This window comes from Xenopus laevis, chromosome 7S (assembly GCF_017654675.1).
Source record: "Xenopus laevis strain J_2021 chromosome 7S, Xenopus_laevis_v10.1, whole genome shotgun sequence".
NCBI classification, from domain to species: domain Eukaryota; kingdom Metazoa; phylum Chordata; class Amphibia; order Anura; family Pipidae; genus Xenopus; species Xenopus laevis.
Genome location: NC_054384.1, coordinates 103221935 through 103242826, shown reverse-complemented (window position 1 = coordinate 103242826; position 20892 = coordinate 103221935). Strand labels below are relative to the sequence as shown.

At 41.9% G+C, this 20892-nt stretch overlaps 1 protein-coding gene across 1 annotated transcript; it reads right to left on the bottom strand.

Moving 5' to 3' along the window:
* Positions 1–11695: 11695 nt before the first annotated feature.
* xicl (Xicl gene) lies at positions 11696–13693 on the bottom strand. The gene is given in 3 exon segments (NM_001088319.1): positions 11696–12038; positions 12765–12878; positions 13121–13693. Coding segments are annotated over 2 exon segments (633 nt in total). The 5' UTR covers positions 13647–13693; the 3' UTR covers positions 11696–12038; positions 12765–12771.
* Between the last annotated feature and the right edge of the window lie 7199 nt (positions 13694–20892).

Here is a 20892-nt window from a genome sequence, read left to right as displayed (position 1 = left end):
AGTACTTCAACTATCGAATGGTCGAATAGTCGAACGATTTTTAGTTGGAATCCTTCTATTCGAAGTCGAAATCATAGTCGAAGGTCGAAGTAGCCAATTTGATGGTCGAAGTAGCCAAAAAAACACTTCGAAATTAAAAGTATTTTTTCTGCTATTCCTTCACTCGAAGTTAATGAATTGGCCCCTATGTGTATGCATCGTCATATATTAAGCAACTATCATTCTCATAAAGGAAATTACAGGTAATTTCTGTGACCTATGTTAAAAAATGAGAAAAAAGATCTACGGTAATAAATGGCTCACCTGTATTCATTTCTCCTCTCATACAGTATAAATATATATATATTTATATATATATTTATATATATATATATATATATATATATATATATATGTATATATATTAACAGAACTTCAATAATTAAGTTCTGTTATTAAATGATTATTTTATTTTATAAGTCCTGAGAGTGCGGATTCTTCTTGAAGTATGGAGTAAATGTTGATGATTCTGCGCCCAGGCATACAAATTGATTTTGTCGAGAGTGCTGGTAGCCCTTCGGATTGTATATATATATATATACTGTATGAGAGGAGTGAATCTTATTCTACTTGCAGAACTGCACAAACCCAGCCAGGCTCCGTCACCTCAAATGACCAAAAAAATCAATTTTCCATCTCGGGCCCTCCTCGAGCATTGGGCCCCTGACTGCATTAACCCCTGCACCCTACTGATTGCAGCCCTGCTTATTTAGCCCAACTCTCTCATAAGATCATTAAAAGCAGCAGAGTTGTTGTTTCTGTGTATCTGCACATGCTCCCAGGAAATCAGTAAAGAGGAACTGATGCAGGAAAACATGGCGTCCAATAACTGGACTATGAAGTTCTGGATGATCTGTCCCAGGAGAGTAGTAGGGCTGTCTAGGGTAGGGGGTGATTTTAGTAATGTTTGGGCTACACAGGGGCCTGAATAGTTAAAATAGCAAGGAGGGTTAGTTCTCCTTTAAGCACAACTATTAAAATTAAAAGATATTTGTAGGGTTAAATCTTCCTGCCTGGTAAATGTAATATATGCAATGATTTTAACTTGAGTCCTCGCGTGCTGCAACAGGCCTGATATCTAGATTTACCCTCACTTAAGGACAGATGAGTCAGTCAGAATGACGGAATCGCTTATGATTCATCCACGGCTCATTCCTGTATTCTGCTTCTCTCTTCTGCAGCTGGATTCTAGCGGCACAAAGATCTGTAAGGGGTTAAGCCATATAAATACTTTTATAATAAAGGGGTAAATGGGAGCGCAATGGGTTAATGGAAACATGGCTCCCCGGGAACCCTGAGAGCTCATCCCCAGCACACTTGTGTTGTATTCAGTAACAAGAGGTTAATACAAAACAGATTTGATATGGCATAGACAGTCAATGGAACTCCAGCAGAGAAGCCTATACTCAGAGCTGGCCTAGTCATACTGCTCAACACCAATATACAAACGGAAAGGCCATTGCCCTGTGGCCCCATCATCAAAGAGGCCTCTTAAGGGACATGGAAAAGGGAACATAGAACATATTTTTCTGTTATATAGTTTCAACATAAATACATCTGCTGCTGACTTGTAACTGCTGGGAGTTGCAGTCAAACAACAGCTGGAGGGCCGTTGGTTAAATATCCTTGAGACAACATTAAAGAGGATCTATCAGGAAAATGAAAGTTTAATATAAGCTTCAGCACACTGAAATAAGAAACTTTCCAAATACAATCAATTAAAGATTCTGTATCATTTCTGAAATAATCAAGTTTATCTTCACTATTCCTCTCTCAGCATCTGTTTCTCTTCATTCTGTCTTCATGCAGCAGTTGGGTGTCAGATATTCATTGACAGTTAGATCCAATATATCTTATAGGGGGCTCCTTTCCTAGCAGATGTATTAGAGCTCACTCAAATAACTGATTCCAGTACAAACAAAATCTAACAAAATAACTGCCTTTTGCACAAATTCTGCATGTAGAGAGACATGATGTCTGGTGATTTTAATACAGTGAGCTCTAATACATCTTCTAGGCAAAAGGAGCCCCCCTATAAGATATATTGGATCTATCACCCAACTGCTGCATGAAGAGAGAATGAAGAGAAACAGATGCTGAGAGAGGGATAGTGAATCTCTACTCTATTAAGGGACAAATAGGAAGCTACTTTCACGTCTCAACCGATAATTCATTAAGTGACTCACAAGGCAATTTTTTGGATTAGCATGAGGTCAAACTGGGGGGCCCGGAGCCCGTCGGGGCTACTGCCCCAGGGCCCAACCTCCGACCCCCTCTGCCGTGCCCTGGCGTCCACGCTTCGTCCATGCGCGCAGCGCAGTGTTTGTGCGCATGCGAGCGGCTTGTTGTGCATGAACGCGCACTGAGTGCCCACTAAATTTTCTTTGCCGGGACCTCTGACAAAAGGGTCGCAGGAATTAAGTCGGGACACTTCAGTAACAATTCAGGACTGCGGGCTGAGCTGTTAAAATCGGGACTGTCCCTATTCATATTCCATACAGTTGGGAGGTATGACGTAGGGGACTTATAAGTGGTGTCCCTATGGGTCCCCATGATTTCTGACACGTCTGTCTGTCTCTTTCTCATTGTAATGGAAGGTAACAAAAAATGTTTCATACAGATCCTAAAATACTGTTATTCCAACTGACTTTATAAGAATTTGCAGTGTCCCGACAGGAGCAAACATCAGGCAAGTCCTCTGCACTCAACGTATTATCAATACATAGAGGCTATTGAGACATTTTGCAAATATCCCTCATAAATGTCACCCCTCTTTCTACACCTGACACCCCAATTGCTACGCCTGACCACCCTGCTTTAGTAGGGGCACAAGGAACATTGTGTTGTGTGAAAGTGACATTTCTATGCGCCTTATTACATTGCCTATTAATTCAGTTCTTGTATTCTTCACTCTGACCCTGTGACTCTTCCAGCAGTGAATAAGCCAGACCAGGAGTGGGTCATTATATCCGTCATGACATGTGACGTCTCTCTTATTGAGAGTGAAAGGTTTAATGCGATGAATAGAGAGAGATCAATTTGTATAGAATTGCACCCAGAACCTAACAAACCACTGGCACTACTTATTCTTGGCAAGTCATCATTATTTTCTGTTATTTATATAATGCCAACACATTCACACATCCTTCACTGCCCTAGTAGAGCTTACAGTCTAAAGTAGGGGATCCATTATCCAAAAACCCATTATCCAGAAAATTCAGTCTCCGAATTATGGAAAAGACCATGTCCCATACAGGGCTGTATTTAGGTTAGATGCCGGCCTATGCATCGGACCTAAACATGCCCTGATGTAACTTCCGCAGTCTTCCTCAGACCCCCTCACCCAGAACCGGATTTGTGGCAAGGCCACAAAGGCCCGGGCATTGGGCGGCAAAATTTTAGGGGCGGCATGCCGCCCTGCCACATCCTGAGGAGCACTGGGTGAAGACCACCCTTGCGTGCGCATTTTTGCGTCTTAAGGGGCCCGGCACTAGGAGGGGGTACGCGCGTGAAGCGTCCGGCGCTGGCCTCGGGGTACTTCTTAAAGGACAAGGAAAGTTAAACTAAAGAAGTAGCTAGAAATGTTGTACATTATGTTTTGGGCTTCTGTACCAGCCCCAGGCAACCAAACCATCTTAGAAGGGAAGATCTGTATCTCCAAAGATGCCCCAGTAGCTCCCCATCTTCTTTTCTGCTGATTCACCGCACATGCTCTGTGCTGCTGTCACTTACTGAGCTTAGGGACCCACTCACAATATACAGTACACATAGAATAGAAATATCACAAGATAAGGCTGATTAGTAATTAATACAGATAATTACTACATGGCAGCACAGAAACCAGTGCAATTAGCATCAGAATTTAATAATCAGCAAACCTGTAGCATCAGCTTATATTACAGCCAGGGAAGCTCATTTTCTGCTGGATAATTAGTGACGAGCCCTAAGCTTAGCTTCTCAACAGCCAATCAGAGCCCACTGAGCATGTGAGTGTCACAGACACTTTCCAAGATGGTGACCCCCTGTGACAAGTTTGAAGTCCTGGATCATTGCTGCTATTGACAAGCTGGAACTTTAGCCTCGTGCAATAAGTTCAGTATATAAAATATGATATTTTTAGCCCTATTCATTTTTAGGGTTTAGTTCTCCTTTAAATCTGGCCCTGCGCTTAACCCCTCAGCTCCGTCCTATGGAAACCTGTGGTGGAGGTTGGAGAGGGTTATTTTTAAAAAAAAAAAAAAAAAAAAAAAAAAATAGGGCCGCCCCCAAAACCGTGCCACCTAAGGGCACAGGCCCTTGGGGGCCTATATATAAATATGGCCCTGGTCCCATATAAATCCAAATAAACCCAAATTTTCAAAATGATTTTGCTTTTCTCTGTAACAATAATAAAACAGCAGCTTGTACTTGATCCCAACTAAGATATAATTAATCCTTATTGGAAGCAAAACCAGCCTATTGGGTTTATTTAATGTTTACATATTTTCTTTTTTTTTAGCAGACTTAAGGTATAATGATCCAAATTACGCAAAGATCCCTTATCCGGAAAACCCCAGGTCCTGAGCATTCTGGATAACAGGTCCCATACCTGTATCACACTTACTTAGCACCCAGAGGAAATCACACACAGGCATGGGGAGAACATACAGTTTGTGCTGAAGACGGAATTGAACTCGGACAGACATGCTACTCACTCAGACACCATATGGGTCAAGCTGTCAGATGGGGAATCAAATACAAATGCTGTAAAAATACAAATAAAGCAGGGCTGTCAAACTATTCCATCTGTCTATTGGTTGTCCAGGGCACCTTATGTTCAAGGGCAAGGTTAAATAATGAGGCTAGGGGGCAGTAAAACACACACACACTACACATACCACCCAACATTTTGGAAATAGAAAGAAGGACAAAAAAATTAGCTGTGCCCATTTTTGTGGCCACACCCCCTAATTTATTTTGTTCATTTTACAAAATTTGGCAGGTTATGAAAGTTTGAATACATTTCTGTGGGTTTTTTTTGTTTTTTTTAATTATAGTTTTGGTAATGAAGGTGAATTGCCCTTTAAAGGGGTGGTTCACCTTTCATTTAGTTTTTAGTATGTTATAGCAAGGCCAATTCTAAGCAACTTTTCAATTGGTCTTCGTTATTTCTCTTCTATAGTTTTTGAATTATCTGCCTTCTTCATCTGACACTTTCCAGCTTTCAAAAGGGGGTCACTGACCCCGTCTAAAAACAAATGCTCTGTAAAGCTACAAATGTATTATTATTGCTACTTTTTATTACTCATCTATCAGTTCCGACCCTCCCCTATTAATATTTCATATTGTGATTCAAATTAATCATGGTTCCTAAGATAATTTGGACCCTAGCAACCAGATTGCTGAAACTGCAAACTGGAGAGCTGCTGAATAAAAAGCTAAAAAAACAAAAAACACAAATAAAAAATGAAAACCATTATTTCTCTTCTATAGTTTTTGAATTATCTGCCTTCTTCTTCTGGCACTTTTCAGTTTTCAAATGGGGGTCACTGACCCCATCTAAAAAACAAATGCTCTGTAAGGCTACAAAAGTATTGTTATTGTTACTTATTATTACTCTTCTTTCTATTCAGACCTCTCCTATTCATATCCCAGTCTCTAATACAGATCAGTGCATGATTACTAGGGAAATGTGGACTCTAGCAACCATTTGCTGAAATTGTAAACTGGAGAGCTGCTGAATGAAAAGCTAAATAACTCAAAAACCACAAATAATAGAAAATTAAAACCAATTGCAAATTGTTTCAAAATATCACTTTCCACGTCATACCAAAAATTAATTCTAAAGGTGAACAATCCCTTTAAAGGGGTGCTTCTCCTTCGGGTAAACTTTAAGTATGTTATAGAGTGGCCAATTCTAAGCAACTTTTCATTTGGTCTTCATTATTTGTTTTTTTTTATAGTTTATGAATTATATGCCTTCTTCTCCTGACTCTTTCCAGCTTTCAAAAGGGGGTCACTGACCCTGTCTAAAAAAAATGCTCTGTAAAGCTACAAATGTATTATTATTACTACTTTTTATTACTTATCTTTCAGTTCCGACCCTCCCCTATTAATATTTAATTTTCTGATTCAAATTAATCATGGTTGCTAAGATAATTAAGGACCCTAGCAACAAGATTGCTGACATTGCAAACTGGAGAGCTGCTGACTAAAAAGCTAAAAAACAAAAAACACAAATAATAAAAAATGAAAACCAATTGCAAATTGTCTCAGAATATCCATCTCTACGTAATACTAAAACTTTACTAAAACAACCCCTATAAGCTGCAAGTCAGTTTACCCAAGAGACCTGCTTATCTTAAATTGTTACAAAGGTATATAAGTATCTATTCTGGGCTCTTTGCTAAAAGCCAATTAAGTTAGAAATGTTGTATCTTTTTCTGGCTGTTCAGTGCTGGAGATCAAAGCGATAGTCTGAACATTTCATTAACAAACCTGGAACTGCGGGTTGAGCTGTCAAAATCGGGACTGTCCAGTGAAAAACGGGACAGTTGACAGTTATGCATGTAGGGAGAAGGTACTGAATGGCAGCTGTGAAGAAAGAAGGTGACCGTGCTTGATTCCATTGCAGCTCAACCTGTCACCCCAAAAGTTCCTTATCTAAAGGCACCAATGCCTGAGCCAGAGCAGGATGCTTCATATTTTCTAGCTTTCCATTGGTTGTATAGAGTAGCATGTACCAAAACAATACTAATGAGCGGTGTATATCGAGCCCATAATAACGTTCAAAATAAAGTCCAAGGCACCTCACCTTGTTTTTAGACAATTTGTTTTTAAAGTAAGGGAATTCCACCAATCACCCCAGTCCATAGGTGTACGTAACAACTGGAAAATAAAGGTATTTGGTGGGTTTTTCCCAAATCAAAGACAAAAAAGTTTTTAAAAATGTATTAAATGTATAGCCATTTATAAGAACAAAAAAAAAGGATCTGGCCTAACGCATTTTTCTTATTGTAGCATGTACCAAATCCTTGATATTTTAGGAATTTGTTTTTAAAGTAATAGTCCAAGGGAATTTCACCAATCACAGAAAAGTAAATCACCGGCACAATGTGCGTAATATTAGCAGGGAGAACCCTTGCTCGTTTATTGCGGATGCAAAGTTTCGGGGCGTAACCCCCTTTGTCAAGCAAAGGGGTTACGTCCCGAAACGTAAACGAGCAAGGGTTCTCCCTGTCAGTATTACCCACATTGTGCCGGTGATTTACTTTTCTGTGATATTGTGAGGCTGCCATTTCCTCCTTCATTGAGCACCGGGGCCAGGGTGTGCGAGGGTAATTCTTCTTTTTCAACTCCACCAATCACCCCAGTCCATGGGTGTATGTAACAACAAGAAAATAAAGGTATTTGGTGGGGTTTTCCCAAGAAAATCAAAAGACAAAAAGATTATTAAAAATGTATTAAATGCAGGGGGGATTCTGACCTTTCTGCTGCCTGAGGCGAAAGCATAGCAATGCGCCCCTGTGCCACGTCAGGAATGACATTTTATATTGTATTGTGAATTTTATATAAAAATAAAAGGAAAATGAGGTGCTCATAGGGGCAAATTCACTAAGATGCGAAGTTGCGCCAGGCGCAACTTCGCCGCACTTCACCGCACTTCGCCAGGTGTAGTTTCGCCAGGGCTCCGCAAATTCACTAAAATCCGAAGTTGCGCACAGGGGTAGCGTAAGGTTGCGGAGTTGCGCTAGCGTTGATTCGCTATATAAAGCGAAGTTACGCTAGCGAAGGCTAATTTGCATACGGCGCGAAATTCAAATTTCAATGGAGGAACACGTATCAGCACTACAAATGCTTAGAAAACCTTCAAATCAGCAAATAAAAATTTTATTTTGCCCTACACATGTGCCCACTGTCTAGGTAAGTTGCCATGAGTCAGGAAATGTAGGGGGGAGGAAGGGGAGCCCAAAAAAATTTTCGATCTTTTTCAGCCTATCAGCCATCATGTAGAAAACACGCCAGCGTTTTTTTGTTTAAAAATTGACTTTTTTTTAAACAATCCCTATCTACTCTATTGCGCTTCGCCAGGTCTGAGGTGGCGAAGGAAGTCTAGCGTAAAAGGTAGCGTTCAGTACACTGCGCAAGTTAGTGAATTTGCGTAGTTTCGTCGCTAGCGAAACTTCGTCTGGCGTAAGGTTGCGAAGTAACACTAGCGAAACTACGCCAGCGTTCGTTAGTGAATTTGCGCAGTAGCGAAAATGCCAAACGCTAGCGAATTAACGCTAGCGTTCGGCGCTTCGCGGCTTAGTGAATTTGCCCCATAGTGCCCAAAGTAACCCTAGGTGCTATTGCCCTCAGGCTAATATTGTGAGATTTGTTGGCACCTGCACAACTGGAATCACCTGGAATTGGCAAGGGCACCTGGGCAAGTGAGGACTTTTATACATACTGGCTTTTGATGACACACACTGGAGAAATAACAGGCAGACTCAGTACTATTATAAAATGATTCCAAAGATTTGTTCGGTACCTGTGGTGCATGTGGTTTCTGAATAAACCCTAATTAAAGTCCAGATAGGGGAATTGGGTAGAGGCTCTGGCCTAGCCACTCGCCAGTGAAATAATCAGAAATAAATGGAAAGCCAATACCTTATCTGCTACAAATGGGTGAATCCCAAACTTTATTCCATGGTGCTCACAACACTTCAATGTTCAAACGTTTCGGGACTGCACAGTCACTGAGGAAGGGCCATGCCGTCCCGAAACGTTTGAACATTGAAGTGTTGTGAGCACAAAGTTTGGGATTCACCCGCTTGTAGCAGATAAGGTATTGGCTTTCCATTTATTTCTGAATAAACCCTGCCTGCCCTGAGCTTGTGCACACGAGACACACCAGCACCGGTCCAGCGCCAACACTTAGCCATAGAATTCACGCGAATGTTGCGCAGAACTGATGATATAAGGATCGGAGCGCTGTGCTGCTGCGTAGGTGCTCTTGCACTGGACAAGTGTGGGCAGCAGGAGGGAACCGACGGAATTAGAACAAAAAAGGTTCTGGCCTAACGCATTTCATGCACCATCATTATTTTCTTATTGTAGCAGGTACCAAATCCTTGAGGATGAGCATCTCCCAGGATTGATTGTGTGGTCAGCATGGGGAAGCCAGTTATTGCCAAATGTTCCCCGCCCCCCCTTTGTTGTGACTCCTACTCCCATGGCCAGTGATGGCTTCCCAATCTATGGACAGCTGGTGCAGACATGGCAGACTCAGCTTACTGTCCCATTGCGTGAAGCTGTAAAACTGAATAGGAATGGAGGGGATTGAAGCGAATGAGGGGGTTGAAGAGATAGGGGTGATTGGTTGAGGGATAAGGGTTCCAAAAAAAAGATACACAATAGCTGCCACAGGGAGCCAGCTGTCTCTGATTGATTTGGGCTTTCACAAATGCTACAAATGTATGTTGTACCCCCCCCTCCCTATCTATTCACATACGGCCAGTGCCGACTCAAAGGGGAAGTGGAGCCCATATGTGGGCTTAGTGAAAGGGTTAAAAGAAAGACAAAGCCCTTTAAAAGGATCCCTTCATGACGCAGCGGATAAAACTGCCATGCTATAAATGTTCCTGAACAATGGGGAGAAATCCCACGCAGGCCAGGGGGGCAGCACCGCCTTTAAATCTCAATTTGATCCCACTATGAAAATAAAGCAGCGTATTTATATTTACATGGTCAAGTTTTAACCCCGCCTATACATGAATACAAAAAAAGTCTTTCATTAAAACATTCTCAGTAAACGGCTAGCATCTGCCTGTGGCTGTTCAGAATCTCTGCACTGCTGCTTCCGACTCCTGAATCAGAAGCCTCCCAATTAAGGGAAACTGCCTCCTGCTACCCTGACAAAACCACAGAACAGTTAAAGGATTAAGAAACGGCGCTTTCAGTTGCGATGACATCTACATTCGTAAATATCGACACTTCGAAAAATTGGGAATGTTTTAAGGAAGATTTATTGGAATATTCCTTATGATGCCACTTTACAAAATCCAACAGGCAAATGCTTTACATAAACCTACAATTATATATTATTTGACACCTTATGAGTCAGAGTAATATTATATTATCTAGAAAGTATTGCCTGGGCAGGATTTGGTTAATTCGGATTATTTTCACCCAGTTTTGAAAAAGATTTTTGGGACACCGAGGTCGATTTATGGAGTCACTGGCACAGCCTTAAAATGAACTCTATATCTGGGACCTGTTATCCAGAATGCTCAGGACCTGGAGGTTAAGGGATCTTTCTATTATTTGGATCTTCATACCTTAAGTCTACTAGAAAATCATGTAATCATTAAATAAACCCAATAGACTGGTTCTGCTTCCAATAAGGATTAATTATATCTTAGTTGGGATCAAGTACAAGCTACTGTTTTATTGTTACAGAGAAAAATGAAATCTTTTTAAACATTTGGATTATTTGGATAAAATGGAGTCTATGGGAGACGGCCTTTCCGTAATTCAGAGCTTTCTGGATAATGGATCCCATACCTGTATCGTCTTTCCTTTTTTGGTGTCACTTGACAAAACCCAATAGGCATTTTGGATTATATAATAATATAAACATTTGGATTATTGGGATAAAATGGAGTTTATGGGAGACGGCCTTTCCATAATTTTGAGCTTTCTGGATAGCGGGTTCCAGATCCCATACCTGTATTGTCTTTCCTTTAAACCACCTTCATTTGTTGGTGTTACTTTTCCTTTAAATTACAGTTTGGTCAGATTCTACCTCCCTTTGCCAAACATGCCTAATGGGTGCTTTGTGGTTTTACCTTGACCATTTTAATAAAGACCAATATACCAAAAAAAAGAAGGTTTTGTATGCAAAATGATCCACAACTTTGTTTTACTCAGCATAAAGAAATCTCTAAAAGAGCCAGCTTTAAATAATAAATATTCACCTTTTTTCAAGGTAAAAAAAAAAGCTCATCCCACCTTGATACAAAACCAGTCCCCTAAGTGAACAAGAAACCCCCCCTTTATAGACCAATCGTATTCATTGCTGATTTGTCCAACTAAAATGCCCAATAAGGATACAAAGGAGAAGAGATATGATATAAAAGTCTTATATTTCACTTTGTTGCAATATTCTGTACATTTGTAAAAGTCAAAATAAAAATAGATATTTTAGAATACATATAGAAGACTGTACATGCATAGTTAAGTTTTACTCTCCAAAGGAGACATAACGTATATATAGCATCTATTAAAAAAACCGTCTTCGTAGCCAGTATTGTGGCTGAACATTGGAGGTTTTCCAATATGCTATATAAATATATAACTTAGTAATTCTTTACGCTTTTATGTTACATGTTTGCTGTACATTATGGTGGTATATTAACAGTTCCATTAATAAAAAAACAAAACAAAACAAACAAAACAGTGCAAATCGTGATTATACAAACTGAAATGCTACAAATGTTTTCTTTTTTGTACAGGTCTGCTGGTTAGTGTACAGCAGGGGTGCTCGGCCTGGGGCTGCTGAGCTACGACTCTGCTGGGAGCTGTAATTCAACGACATTTGGAGAGCAATAGGTGGTTCATCCCCGAGCTGCTTCACAGGGAACATTCACAGCACTAAAATCACCCAGAGGGGCGCCACCTTTTTTTTTTTTTTAGATATATATAAAGCATCTGGTTGTACAGAGAATAGCTGGAGCAGACATCCAAACATTACAGATTGTGCATCCCGTGCAGTGACGATTAGATGGTTTGGAACCACAGGGGGGCACACGAAACAAGTCCCTTATTGCCACAATCTCCAGATACCAAGTAGAAACGAATAACCCCGTGGATTCAGCAGTCCCCGGAGGCCACGGATCTCGGTAAAACTCCAGTAGTGGGTTTTCAGTCTTGGCTCTTCCTTCACTCCTTACTCCGGGAGAGGGACAGGGATGGCGTATTTTTTTTATTTCTCTTAAGTGTCATTTTCTTCTAGATTCGACAGTTTTAATTTGTGCCTAAAAAAAAAGAAATTATGAGGTTAGGACCGTGGAAAGCAAGGGGGACAATCGGTGGCTTGTACTACTACACACAAGGGGGAGGGGGAGAGTAGGCTCAGGGCTGAGTTCGGCTGCTCTCGGCCATTGTAGACCCTGCCCTTGTTTATCTTCCAAAGCTGAATCTCTCCAGTCCCCTCCCCCACCCTGTTCCCTTCCTGTAACCCCTTTTCCCGCCAGTACAGCTTGTTTTGCAACTTTTTTTTTTCCTCTCCGTTTAAAAAGAACTTTCCAAGGAGGAGCCTGAGTGATTGAGTAACACCACTTGAAAAAAAAAAAAAAAAACAACTATCATGTGGACTCACCAACTCCCACTTTCTACAACCAAAACAACCCCCAATCAACAACGCAGCACTTTTTTACTCATCTGCAAACACCCCTATGGTGATTTTTTTTAACCCTTTTCCAAATCACAAACAAGTGCCGACTCTCTTTTTAAAAAAAAACTATTTTAAATATGGGTTGCCCAGTTTACACTGCCAAGAGCAAGTATCTCCAGGAAATTTTGGGAGTTGTAGTTCTATAAAATCTGATAGGCAGTAGAACTATCATTTGCAGCACTGACAGGCTGCTTCCAGCAGCGCAGATCAAGATCCCTTTTGCACTAATGTTCGGAAGTTGTAAAATACCCTACTCCCAGCACCCTCTGCTTATTTCTAAGCAACCCCACCCCGGTTCAGTACTCACCATGGTTTCATCGAATCTTTTTCCTGGGGGTCTGTTCCAGTGGGCACAATAGGTGAACTCCCTTAGTGGCATCAGGCTTGGCACTCAGTATCTTTTTTCTTTTAGGGAAATAATCTGTACAGAGCAAAAATAAAGAGGCACCAGGTTAGATCCAATGTAAAGAGCACCAGCTCCAACTTTCCTAATACTTCTCTTCCCCGAGGTATTAACATTCCCTTTAGAAGCAATAAAATGCCACTTGTAATATAATAATGGCCTTTCTTTGCATTATAACCCCCTTACTATACATGTTTTATGGATGAACTCCCCCTTACTACAATGGAGATGTGTATTTTGGTGATGAGAAAGGATCTTACCGGTGATGGGAGTGGTGATCTCCCTCTTTCTGCGCTGTGTAGATGTGTTAGCAGATGCCTTGGTTGGACCTTTAACTCCCTGGCACCGCTTGATGATCTTTTCTGCGTTCTCCTTTGCGCACGGAGGATTTGGCACATTACGCACGGTATCCACGGGTGCCTCTTCCCTGGGCTCGGGCTGCCTGCTGACCAACAAGGGCTGCTGTTGCCTGGACTGTGGCGTTGTGTTGGTAGCTAAGCTTCTGCTCGGGCTGTAAAAACTGGGCACATCTTTAGTCTCCACGGGTTCCCAGCAGAAGGTGCCCTTAAGAGGGGTGCCACTTTCAAAGTCAAAGTTCCACCTCTGACAGTCGGACGCCTGGATTTCCTTCAGTTGCCTCTTCAGCTCCGACCTCAGCTCATCGTGATCGATAGGACCGAAGAGATTCCTACAGGCTCCCCTCCCTGTGCCAAGGGATAACCTGGGCAACGCAGCCGGGGATGCGACGATCATTTCTTCCTGCAGGGCGATGTGGAAAGCAGCCATCGCTTGCTGTGATTGTTGTGTGTGAGTGCTGAGCTCGATGTGGATGTGTCTGGGCAAAGGCTTGGGAAGCTTATATAGAAAGGGAGCAGCAGTGGTGAGAGGGGAAAAAAACAGCAACAGTAAGGAGGAGACTAGGGGAGAAGGGGGGGTTGGACTCTAATGTGCAGCTCAAGGTGGGGGAGGGTACAGGGGCGGCAGCTCCTTTCTTTACCTTTCTAACGTCCTCAAAATGGGTGGGGATATAAGTCAGGTTAAGGGGAAAAAAATACACTAAAAACAAACTCCCCCCCCCCTCCCTCAATTCAGCTCCCAGCGGAGGAGGAGACCCAAGGAGGTCAGAAACATTGACTTGACTTATAAACTGTAACTGATATTTTCCCCTTTTCAGCTGAGTGCTTTATGTCTTTGTTATGCCTCCCCCTCAATGACTGAATATTGTCCCAAGCCTTGTTTTAACTCTTTCCACTTGCAAAATGGGGTTGGTTTTATGGAGAGATAATTAGGCTTTTTTTTTTTTTTTTGCCTTAAGCTGGCCATAGATGCAAAGATCCGATAGTTCAAATCCTCGAACGATCGGACTTCCCCATCTCCCGACCTGCCACTAACCATTCCGATCAAATAAAGTAGTAAAAGAACAGATCAGCCGATGTTCTGCCCCTGACAGCAATTGTCCGAAAGTGATGTCTGACCAAAGCTGGTGACAGTCTCCCTCTGTGAAAATCGTACGATCTGCAATACACGCAGAGATATTATTGGCAGCCGACAGAAATCTTCTAACCTGTCTGATCGACCAAACGACCAACGAAAAGTGACGGGACTCTCCACACATGGTCCGAAAATGTACAGGTTTGGACTGAGAGTTAAAATAGACCCTGGCATTTCAGGTACACAGAGGCCCCCATCAGCCCACTAAATACTGACTTTCTATGGCACCTTATAGCAGTCCCTCTGGCATTTGCCTGAACCCACAGATTGCCAGTCCGGGCCTGCTACTGTACAAGTAAAACTGTAGCATGTAGTCACCTGCAATCGCTGCGTTTTTTAGCATCTGCGCCAATTCTGCGGCTGAGAGGCAATGATTCAGTGTTGCATCAGCCTGGCATTGAGTGTTTGTTCCCGTAAGACAGGGATTAGTGGGAGCCTGGCCAGGAATATTTTGGCATCTATGGAAAACGTTACCGTTATCTGTATTATTGTGTAGATGTAGGGCGATGACTCGGGTCTGGAGTGGGATTTAAAATAGGCCCTGGCATTTCAAGTACACAAAGGGCCAAACAGCTTCCCACCCAGGGCTGTATTTAGGTCTGATGCCACCTTAGGCATCGGACCTAAGCATGCCCCTTACGTCACTTCCGTGTAAAATAAAAATAAAAAACATAAAAAATAGGCACCCCGAGGGCTGCTCCCAAAACCGTGCCGCCCTAGGCACAGGCTCTCAGGGGCCTTAATATAAATACGCCCCTGCTCCCACCAGCGCAATAAATAGTGACTGTCAATGGCAACATACAGCAGCCCCTCTATCATTTGCCAGAACCAACGGATTGCCAGTCCGGGCCTGGGTGATGTCACAATCGCTCTCATAGCAGCCGCTTGTACTCCCAGTCAACCCCTTCCCAGCTGAAACAGTGCATGTTCCACGGCTCCTACACGTTCAGCAGATGCATCTCCAGCCTCCGCAACAATGTGGCCGATATTCCTGGGACAGTGACTGCCGATTTGTACCTGCAAATGTCGGCATAGCGCAAATGCACTGAATGGAATTTATATTGTAGCAGAGTGATATGGTGCAACAGTGACCATTAACTAAGACTTGCTTACATGGCAGGTGTGGGCCACATTATGCCCCACTTCTAGTTAAAGGAACAGTAACATAAACAAATAAAATCTGCACTGGTAAAACCTCTTGTGTTTGTTTCAGAAACACTACTATTGTTTATATAAAAAAAATGCAGGGGGCAGCCATTCAAGCACAGGATACACAGTAGATAACAGATAAGTACTACTATAGTTTATATAAACAAGCTGCTGTGTAGCCATGGGGCAGCCATTCAAGCACAGGATATACAGTAGATAACAGATAAGTACTACTATAGTTTATATAAACAAGCTGCTGTGTAGCCATGGGGGCAGCCATTCAAGCACAGGATACACAGTAGATAACAGATAAGTACTACAATAGTTTATATAAACAAACTGCTGTGTAGCCATGAGGGCAGCCATTCAAGCACAGGACACACAGTAGATAACAGATAAGTACTACTATAGTTTATATAAACAAGCTGCTGTGTAGCCATTGGGGCAGCCATTCAAGCACAGGATACACAGTAGATAACAGATAAGTACTACTATAGTTTATATAAACAAGCTGCTGTGTAGCCATGGGGGCAGCCATTCAAGCACAGGATACACAGTAGACTGCGTCTGCATCTGACAGTCATGTCGTGTAGAATGCATGCTGCGACTTCATCCGACAATTCTATTTCATACCTTATTTCCGGCGCATCAGACTTGACGCCAGCGTTTCGTCCTGTGGCTTCGGATCGGACCTAAACCACCCATGTAGTTCTACCCTATATGCATGCACTGGTTTTGCTGCAGACTTAAACTGCTAATTAGCTAAACGGAATATGGATTAAACATAAAATGGATAATGAGTGCCCACCTGCTGTCTAAGATGTTCTGCAGCAGTTGCATTTTTAAGTTTTAACAAACAAGCAGTTCTCCCATAATGTCTAGTACAAGGGTAATGATGAGGACTGGTATCTGAATGAATAAGAGTCATTCGACCCACTGGAGAAGCTGTCAACCAGCTGCTGCCTACACACCACCTGGGAGATACACAGTAGGGCTTAACCAGTGACAAAGGGGCTCTGGGACATGGGATACTACTAAAATATAAAGCTGCTTTGTTAATGGCCATGAAATAATACTCCGCCAAAGCCCACCATTAATGTCTACATTATAGTGCAAACAAAATATCATCAGCAGATACATTACATCCAAATAAATCATTTATAAGCACAGTTTCCCCCAAAGTTATACTATACATTGTTATACTCTTTATATATATATATATATATATATATATATATATATATATATATATATATATATATATATATATATATATAACATGTATTCAATAAAAATATGATATTTTACATTTTGAAAAGGTTCCCAGTGTGCACCTAATTTTTTTGGATTTTTGTATGCAGCTTTGGATGGTAGCACCTGGGTCAGATACTTCGGAGTAGTAGAGTGCTGAATCACGTGGACTGAGTATATATATATATATATATACTTGAAGTAAACTGGAGCACTCTTCCTGCAGATTGCAACTGCCTGGGTGCAGGTTTAAAAATAGTACACATCCATAGCAAAAAAAACCGCACTACCAGGTCTTGATCCAAGTGAAAAGAAAAATTTATTAAATATACGACGTTTCGGCCCTGTTACTCGAGCCTTCTTCAGGTGGCCCTGAAGAAGGCTCGAGTAACAGGGCCGAAACGTCGTATATTTAATAAATTTTTCTTTTCACTTGGATCAAGACCTGGTAGTGCGGTTTTTTTTGCTATGGATATATATATATATATATATCTATATCTATATCTATATCTATCTATCTATCTATCTATCTATCTATCTATCTATCTATATATATATATATAGACAAGAGAGAAAAACCGCACCAACAGGTCTTTATACAAAAATAGAAAACCTTTTATGCAACGTTTCGGCTCGACCGCTGGAGCCGTCTTCAGGCATATTACATATTGACACATGTAACCAGCACACAGGCATTGTTTTTTTCGGTTATCCGTGTGCACTGTACTCAAATTTGCTATATATATATATACAGGGCCGCCATCAGGGGGGGACAGGGGGGACAAGCGTACCGGGCCCGGGCATGAAGGGGGGCCCGGCAGCGCTGCATTTTTTTGAAGATCCGGGCCCCCCTTACGAGCGCCCGAGCCGTACGTCATTCCTCTTGAGTGCCGAATGCGGAAGTGCCGAAAAGCCGAAGCCGATGCGCCGAAAAGACCCGAAGTCACGGAAAAAGCCGAAGTCCCGAAGTCACGAAGCGCCGAAAAGACCCGAAGTCACGAAAACAGCCGAAGTCCTGAAGCAGCGCAAAGACCCGAAGTCACGAAAACAGCCAAAATTGAAGTCCTGAAGCGGTGAAAAGACCCGAAGTCACGAAAGGAGGCGAAGTTGAAGTACTGAAGCCATGAGTTCAATTCTACTGAACACCAGTTTGTGGTTTTTTTTTTTTTAATCCCCTGGCCACCAATGTATTATTTTAATATTCTATAGGCCCCTGCCACCAATCTTTTTTTTAAAACTTTTTTTTTGGGGCGCCAATTTTTTTTTTAACTCGTAAGGGGCCCCTTGCCACCATTGTTTTTTTTTGGTTTTTTTAAAAAAAAAAAATTAATTTTCTTTTTGGTGGCCCCAAATTTTTTTAACTTGTAAGGGGGCCCCTGCCACCAGGTTTTTTTTTTTTTTTTCAAAAAAAATAATTTTTTTTTTTAATTTTTTTTTGGGGCCCCAATTTGTTTTTAACTTATAAGGGGGCCCCTGCCACCAATGTTTGTTTATTTTTTAGTTTTTTTTACATTTTTTTTTGTTGGGGCCCCAATTTTTTTTTAACTTATAAGGGGGCCCCTGCCACCAATGTTTTAAAAAAAATTTACATTTTTTTTTTTTGGGGCCCCAATTTTTTTATAAGGGGGCCCTGACCATCAATAGCTTTTTACAACTTGTGTGGGGGGGGTTACTTTTTTAGCGCTGATGTCTGTGTGGTCTTTTAACTGCGATGTGGGCGGGATATGGGGCGGAGCTTGGTCTTCAGTGTGGGCGGGGCCCAGGGGGCCCCAAAAATTTTGTTGTACGGGGCCCCGTGATTTCTAATGGCGGCCCTGTATATATATATATATATATATATATATATTCCAGTCAGTTGTGCATGTAACATCATTTACAGTGTATCAGCTGTGACACCCAGGCTCTGGAGTTGCCATGCTGCTTCTCCTCAGCTGCAATAAATAATAATAATAATAGCAGAATCATTCCGCATATGACCAGTACAGGTGTTATTATTTGCCGAGGCAGGACAGACATCTATGTCATTCGTCCTTGCTAATATCCTACTGACAATATTGCTTTATGGCACAAATTTATAAGAGTATTTTCTTTCAGTTGTATGGGTAAAAACAGACTGGCGTAATTATGCAAAGTATTACTCCTGGACAAACCTAATGGGGGTCATTAATAAAGTTTGCATATTTATTCGCAAAGTTTTTTCCTTAACGCTAAAATATTGCACTGCTGTGCCTATCTTTTAATTTTTTTGCTGATTCGCATTACGAACAAATTTTCGCAGATGAGACGGCTGTTTGCGTGAGCGCGGGAACTATGTGAGGCTGTTGTACACAAAAATAGTGTTGACAGCAATTTACATTCGCAATTTGTAAAACTGTGTTTTGCGAATATTTTCTCTGCCACCAAAGCCTTAAGGCTTAAGTGTGCGCATAAATATTAGAAATTTGTGATTTAAAAAACTCTTAGGGTCAGGGCACACGCTCAGATTCGGGGAGATTAGTCTCCCGGGGACAAATCTCCTCTTCTTCGGGGCATCTTATCTCTCTGAACTGCCTCCTGCCGGCTACAATGTAAATCGCGGGCAGGATGGCATTCGGAACACTTGATTTTCCGCAGTTGTTTCCTCGTAAGGCAACTTCGGGCGACTTCGGAAAACCAAGCGCTCCGAGTGCCATCCCGCTGGTGATTTACTATCTAGCCGGCGGGTGGCAGTTCGGGGAGATTAGTCGCCCCGAAGAAGAGGAGATTTGTCACCGGGCGACTAATCTCCCCAAATCTGAGCGTGTGCCCTGACCCTTATTGACATTTGCAATTTGCAAAAAAAGAACTGCAATTCTGTTTGTACATTAAATACACTGCTCTTATACAGCTTTATAAATATAATCATGCACAGGGCAAATGTATTCACTATGTGAATCATTCTGCGATGCACAAAGTTTATAAATGGACCCAAATGATTTTTATTACATAACCCTCACCACCAGTGAATTTCCAGCAGCAGAAGGCTATGGCTCTCAGGGTGCATTGATCACAATTACTTGTCAAGTTTATATAGTTCCATGGTCCTTTGGTTTCCGTTGCCCCCAGCAAATCTATTCTCATTGTGTATTATTAGAACACCTGTATTTTACTTAACACACAATACCCCTCCGACTTTACCTTTCAACCCGCTTTATAGCCCCATGGTATAATAGCCCTTAAACTAAAGTGCTAAATCAGTCATTGTCCTGGGGGATTTATAGCTCTAATAATGTATAATGAGGACAGTAAATCCGGCCCTGCTTGTGCCCAAACAATTGCTTGCATTATCACCTTATTTAACATGCAGCCTTTTATATCACGGTTTGCAAGGCAGGTAAGTTAGGTGCATAATGACGTCTATTTTCCTGCAGTGGATCTCAATGAGAATAATGAATATAGACACCCCCTCTTCTCTTTCTGGATGAGGGTCAGGCTGGGGTGTAATTGGAGGCTTGGAGAAGGCAGCACGTTCCAGTTAAAGGGTGCGTGTGCATGGGGAGGAGAGTTGGGATAAAGGGGCTTAATGAGCTGGAAAGAGGATCTCTCGCTAAGCAGCGCAATATAAAGGACTGAAAAGGCACATTTGGCCATGTTTCTTAAACAAAAACCATAGCTCCGGCTCGAGGAGAAATGAAAACACTGCCAGGGATAAATGCAGGGGGAAAAAGAAAAGCACCCTAATCATTTCGCCTGTCGTTTTGGGGACTTTTTAATTCGGCCAGCATGCTAGCTCTTTAAAACGCTGCAATACACTGAACCCCATCTAGAGCACTGTCGTCCCTACTTACGTTGTTCCTTTCACCCTTTCACCCTTGGAAAATACTTTTTGACATGGTTTGCACATGACCTGCGATAAGCATTTAACCCTGGCTTTTTGGCAAGCTTTTCGGGATGCCCCATGTGGCAGATGGAATCAAGACAATTACAGGAGTTGGTGACCCCTGTGACATCTCACTCACAGCTTTTTTTTTTAGCAGTGCATTTAGATTGTATTCATCGGGGGTCATCGGGGTGAAGGGGCAGATCAGATGGCCCCATAAGAGTTACATTTAAAATTTGGCAGAACTTGCATGGAATGATTAAAGGGATACTGTCATGGGAAATCGTGTTTTTTTTTCTTTTC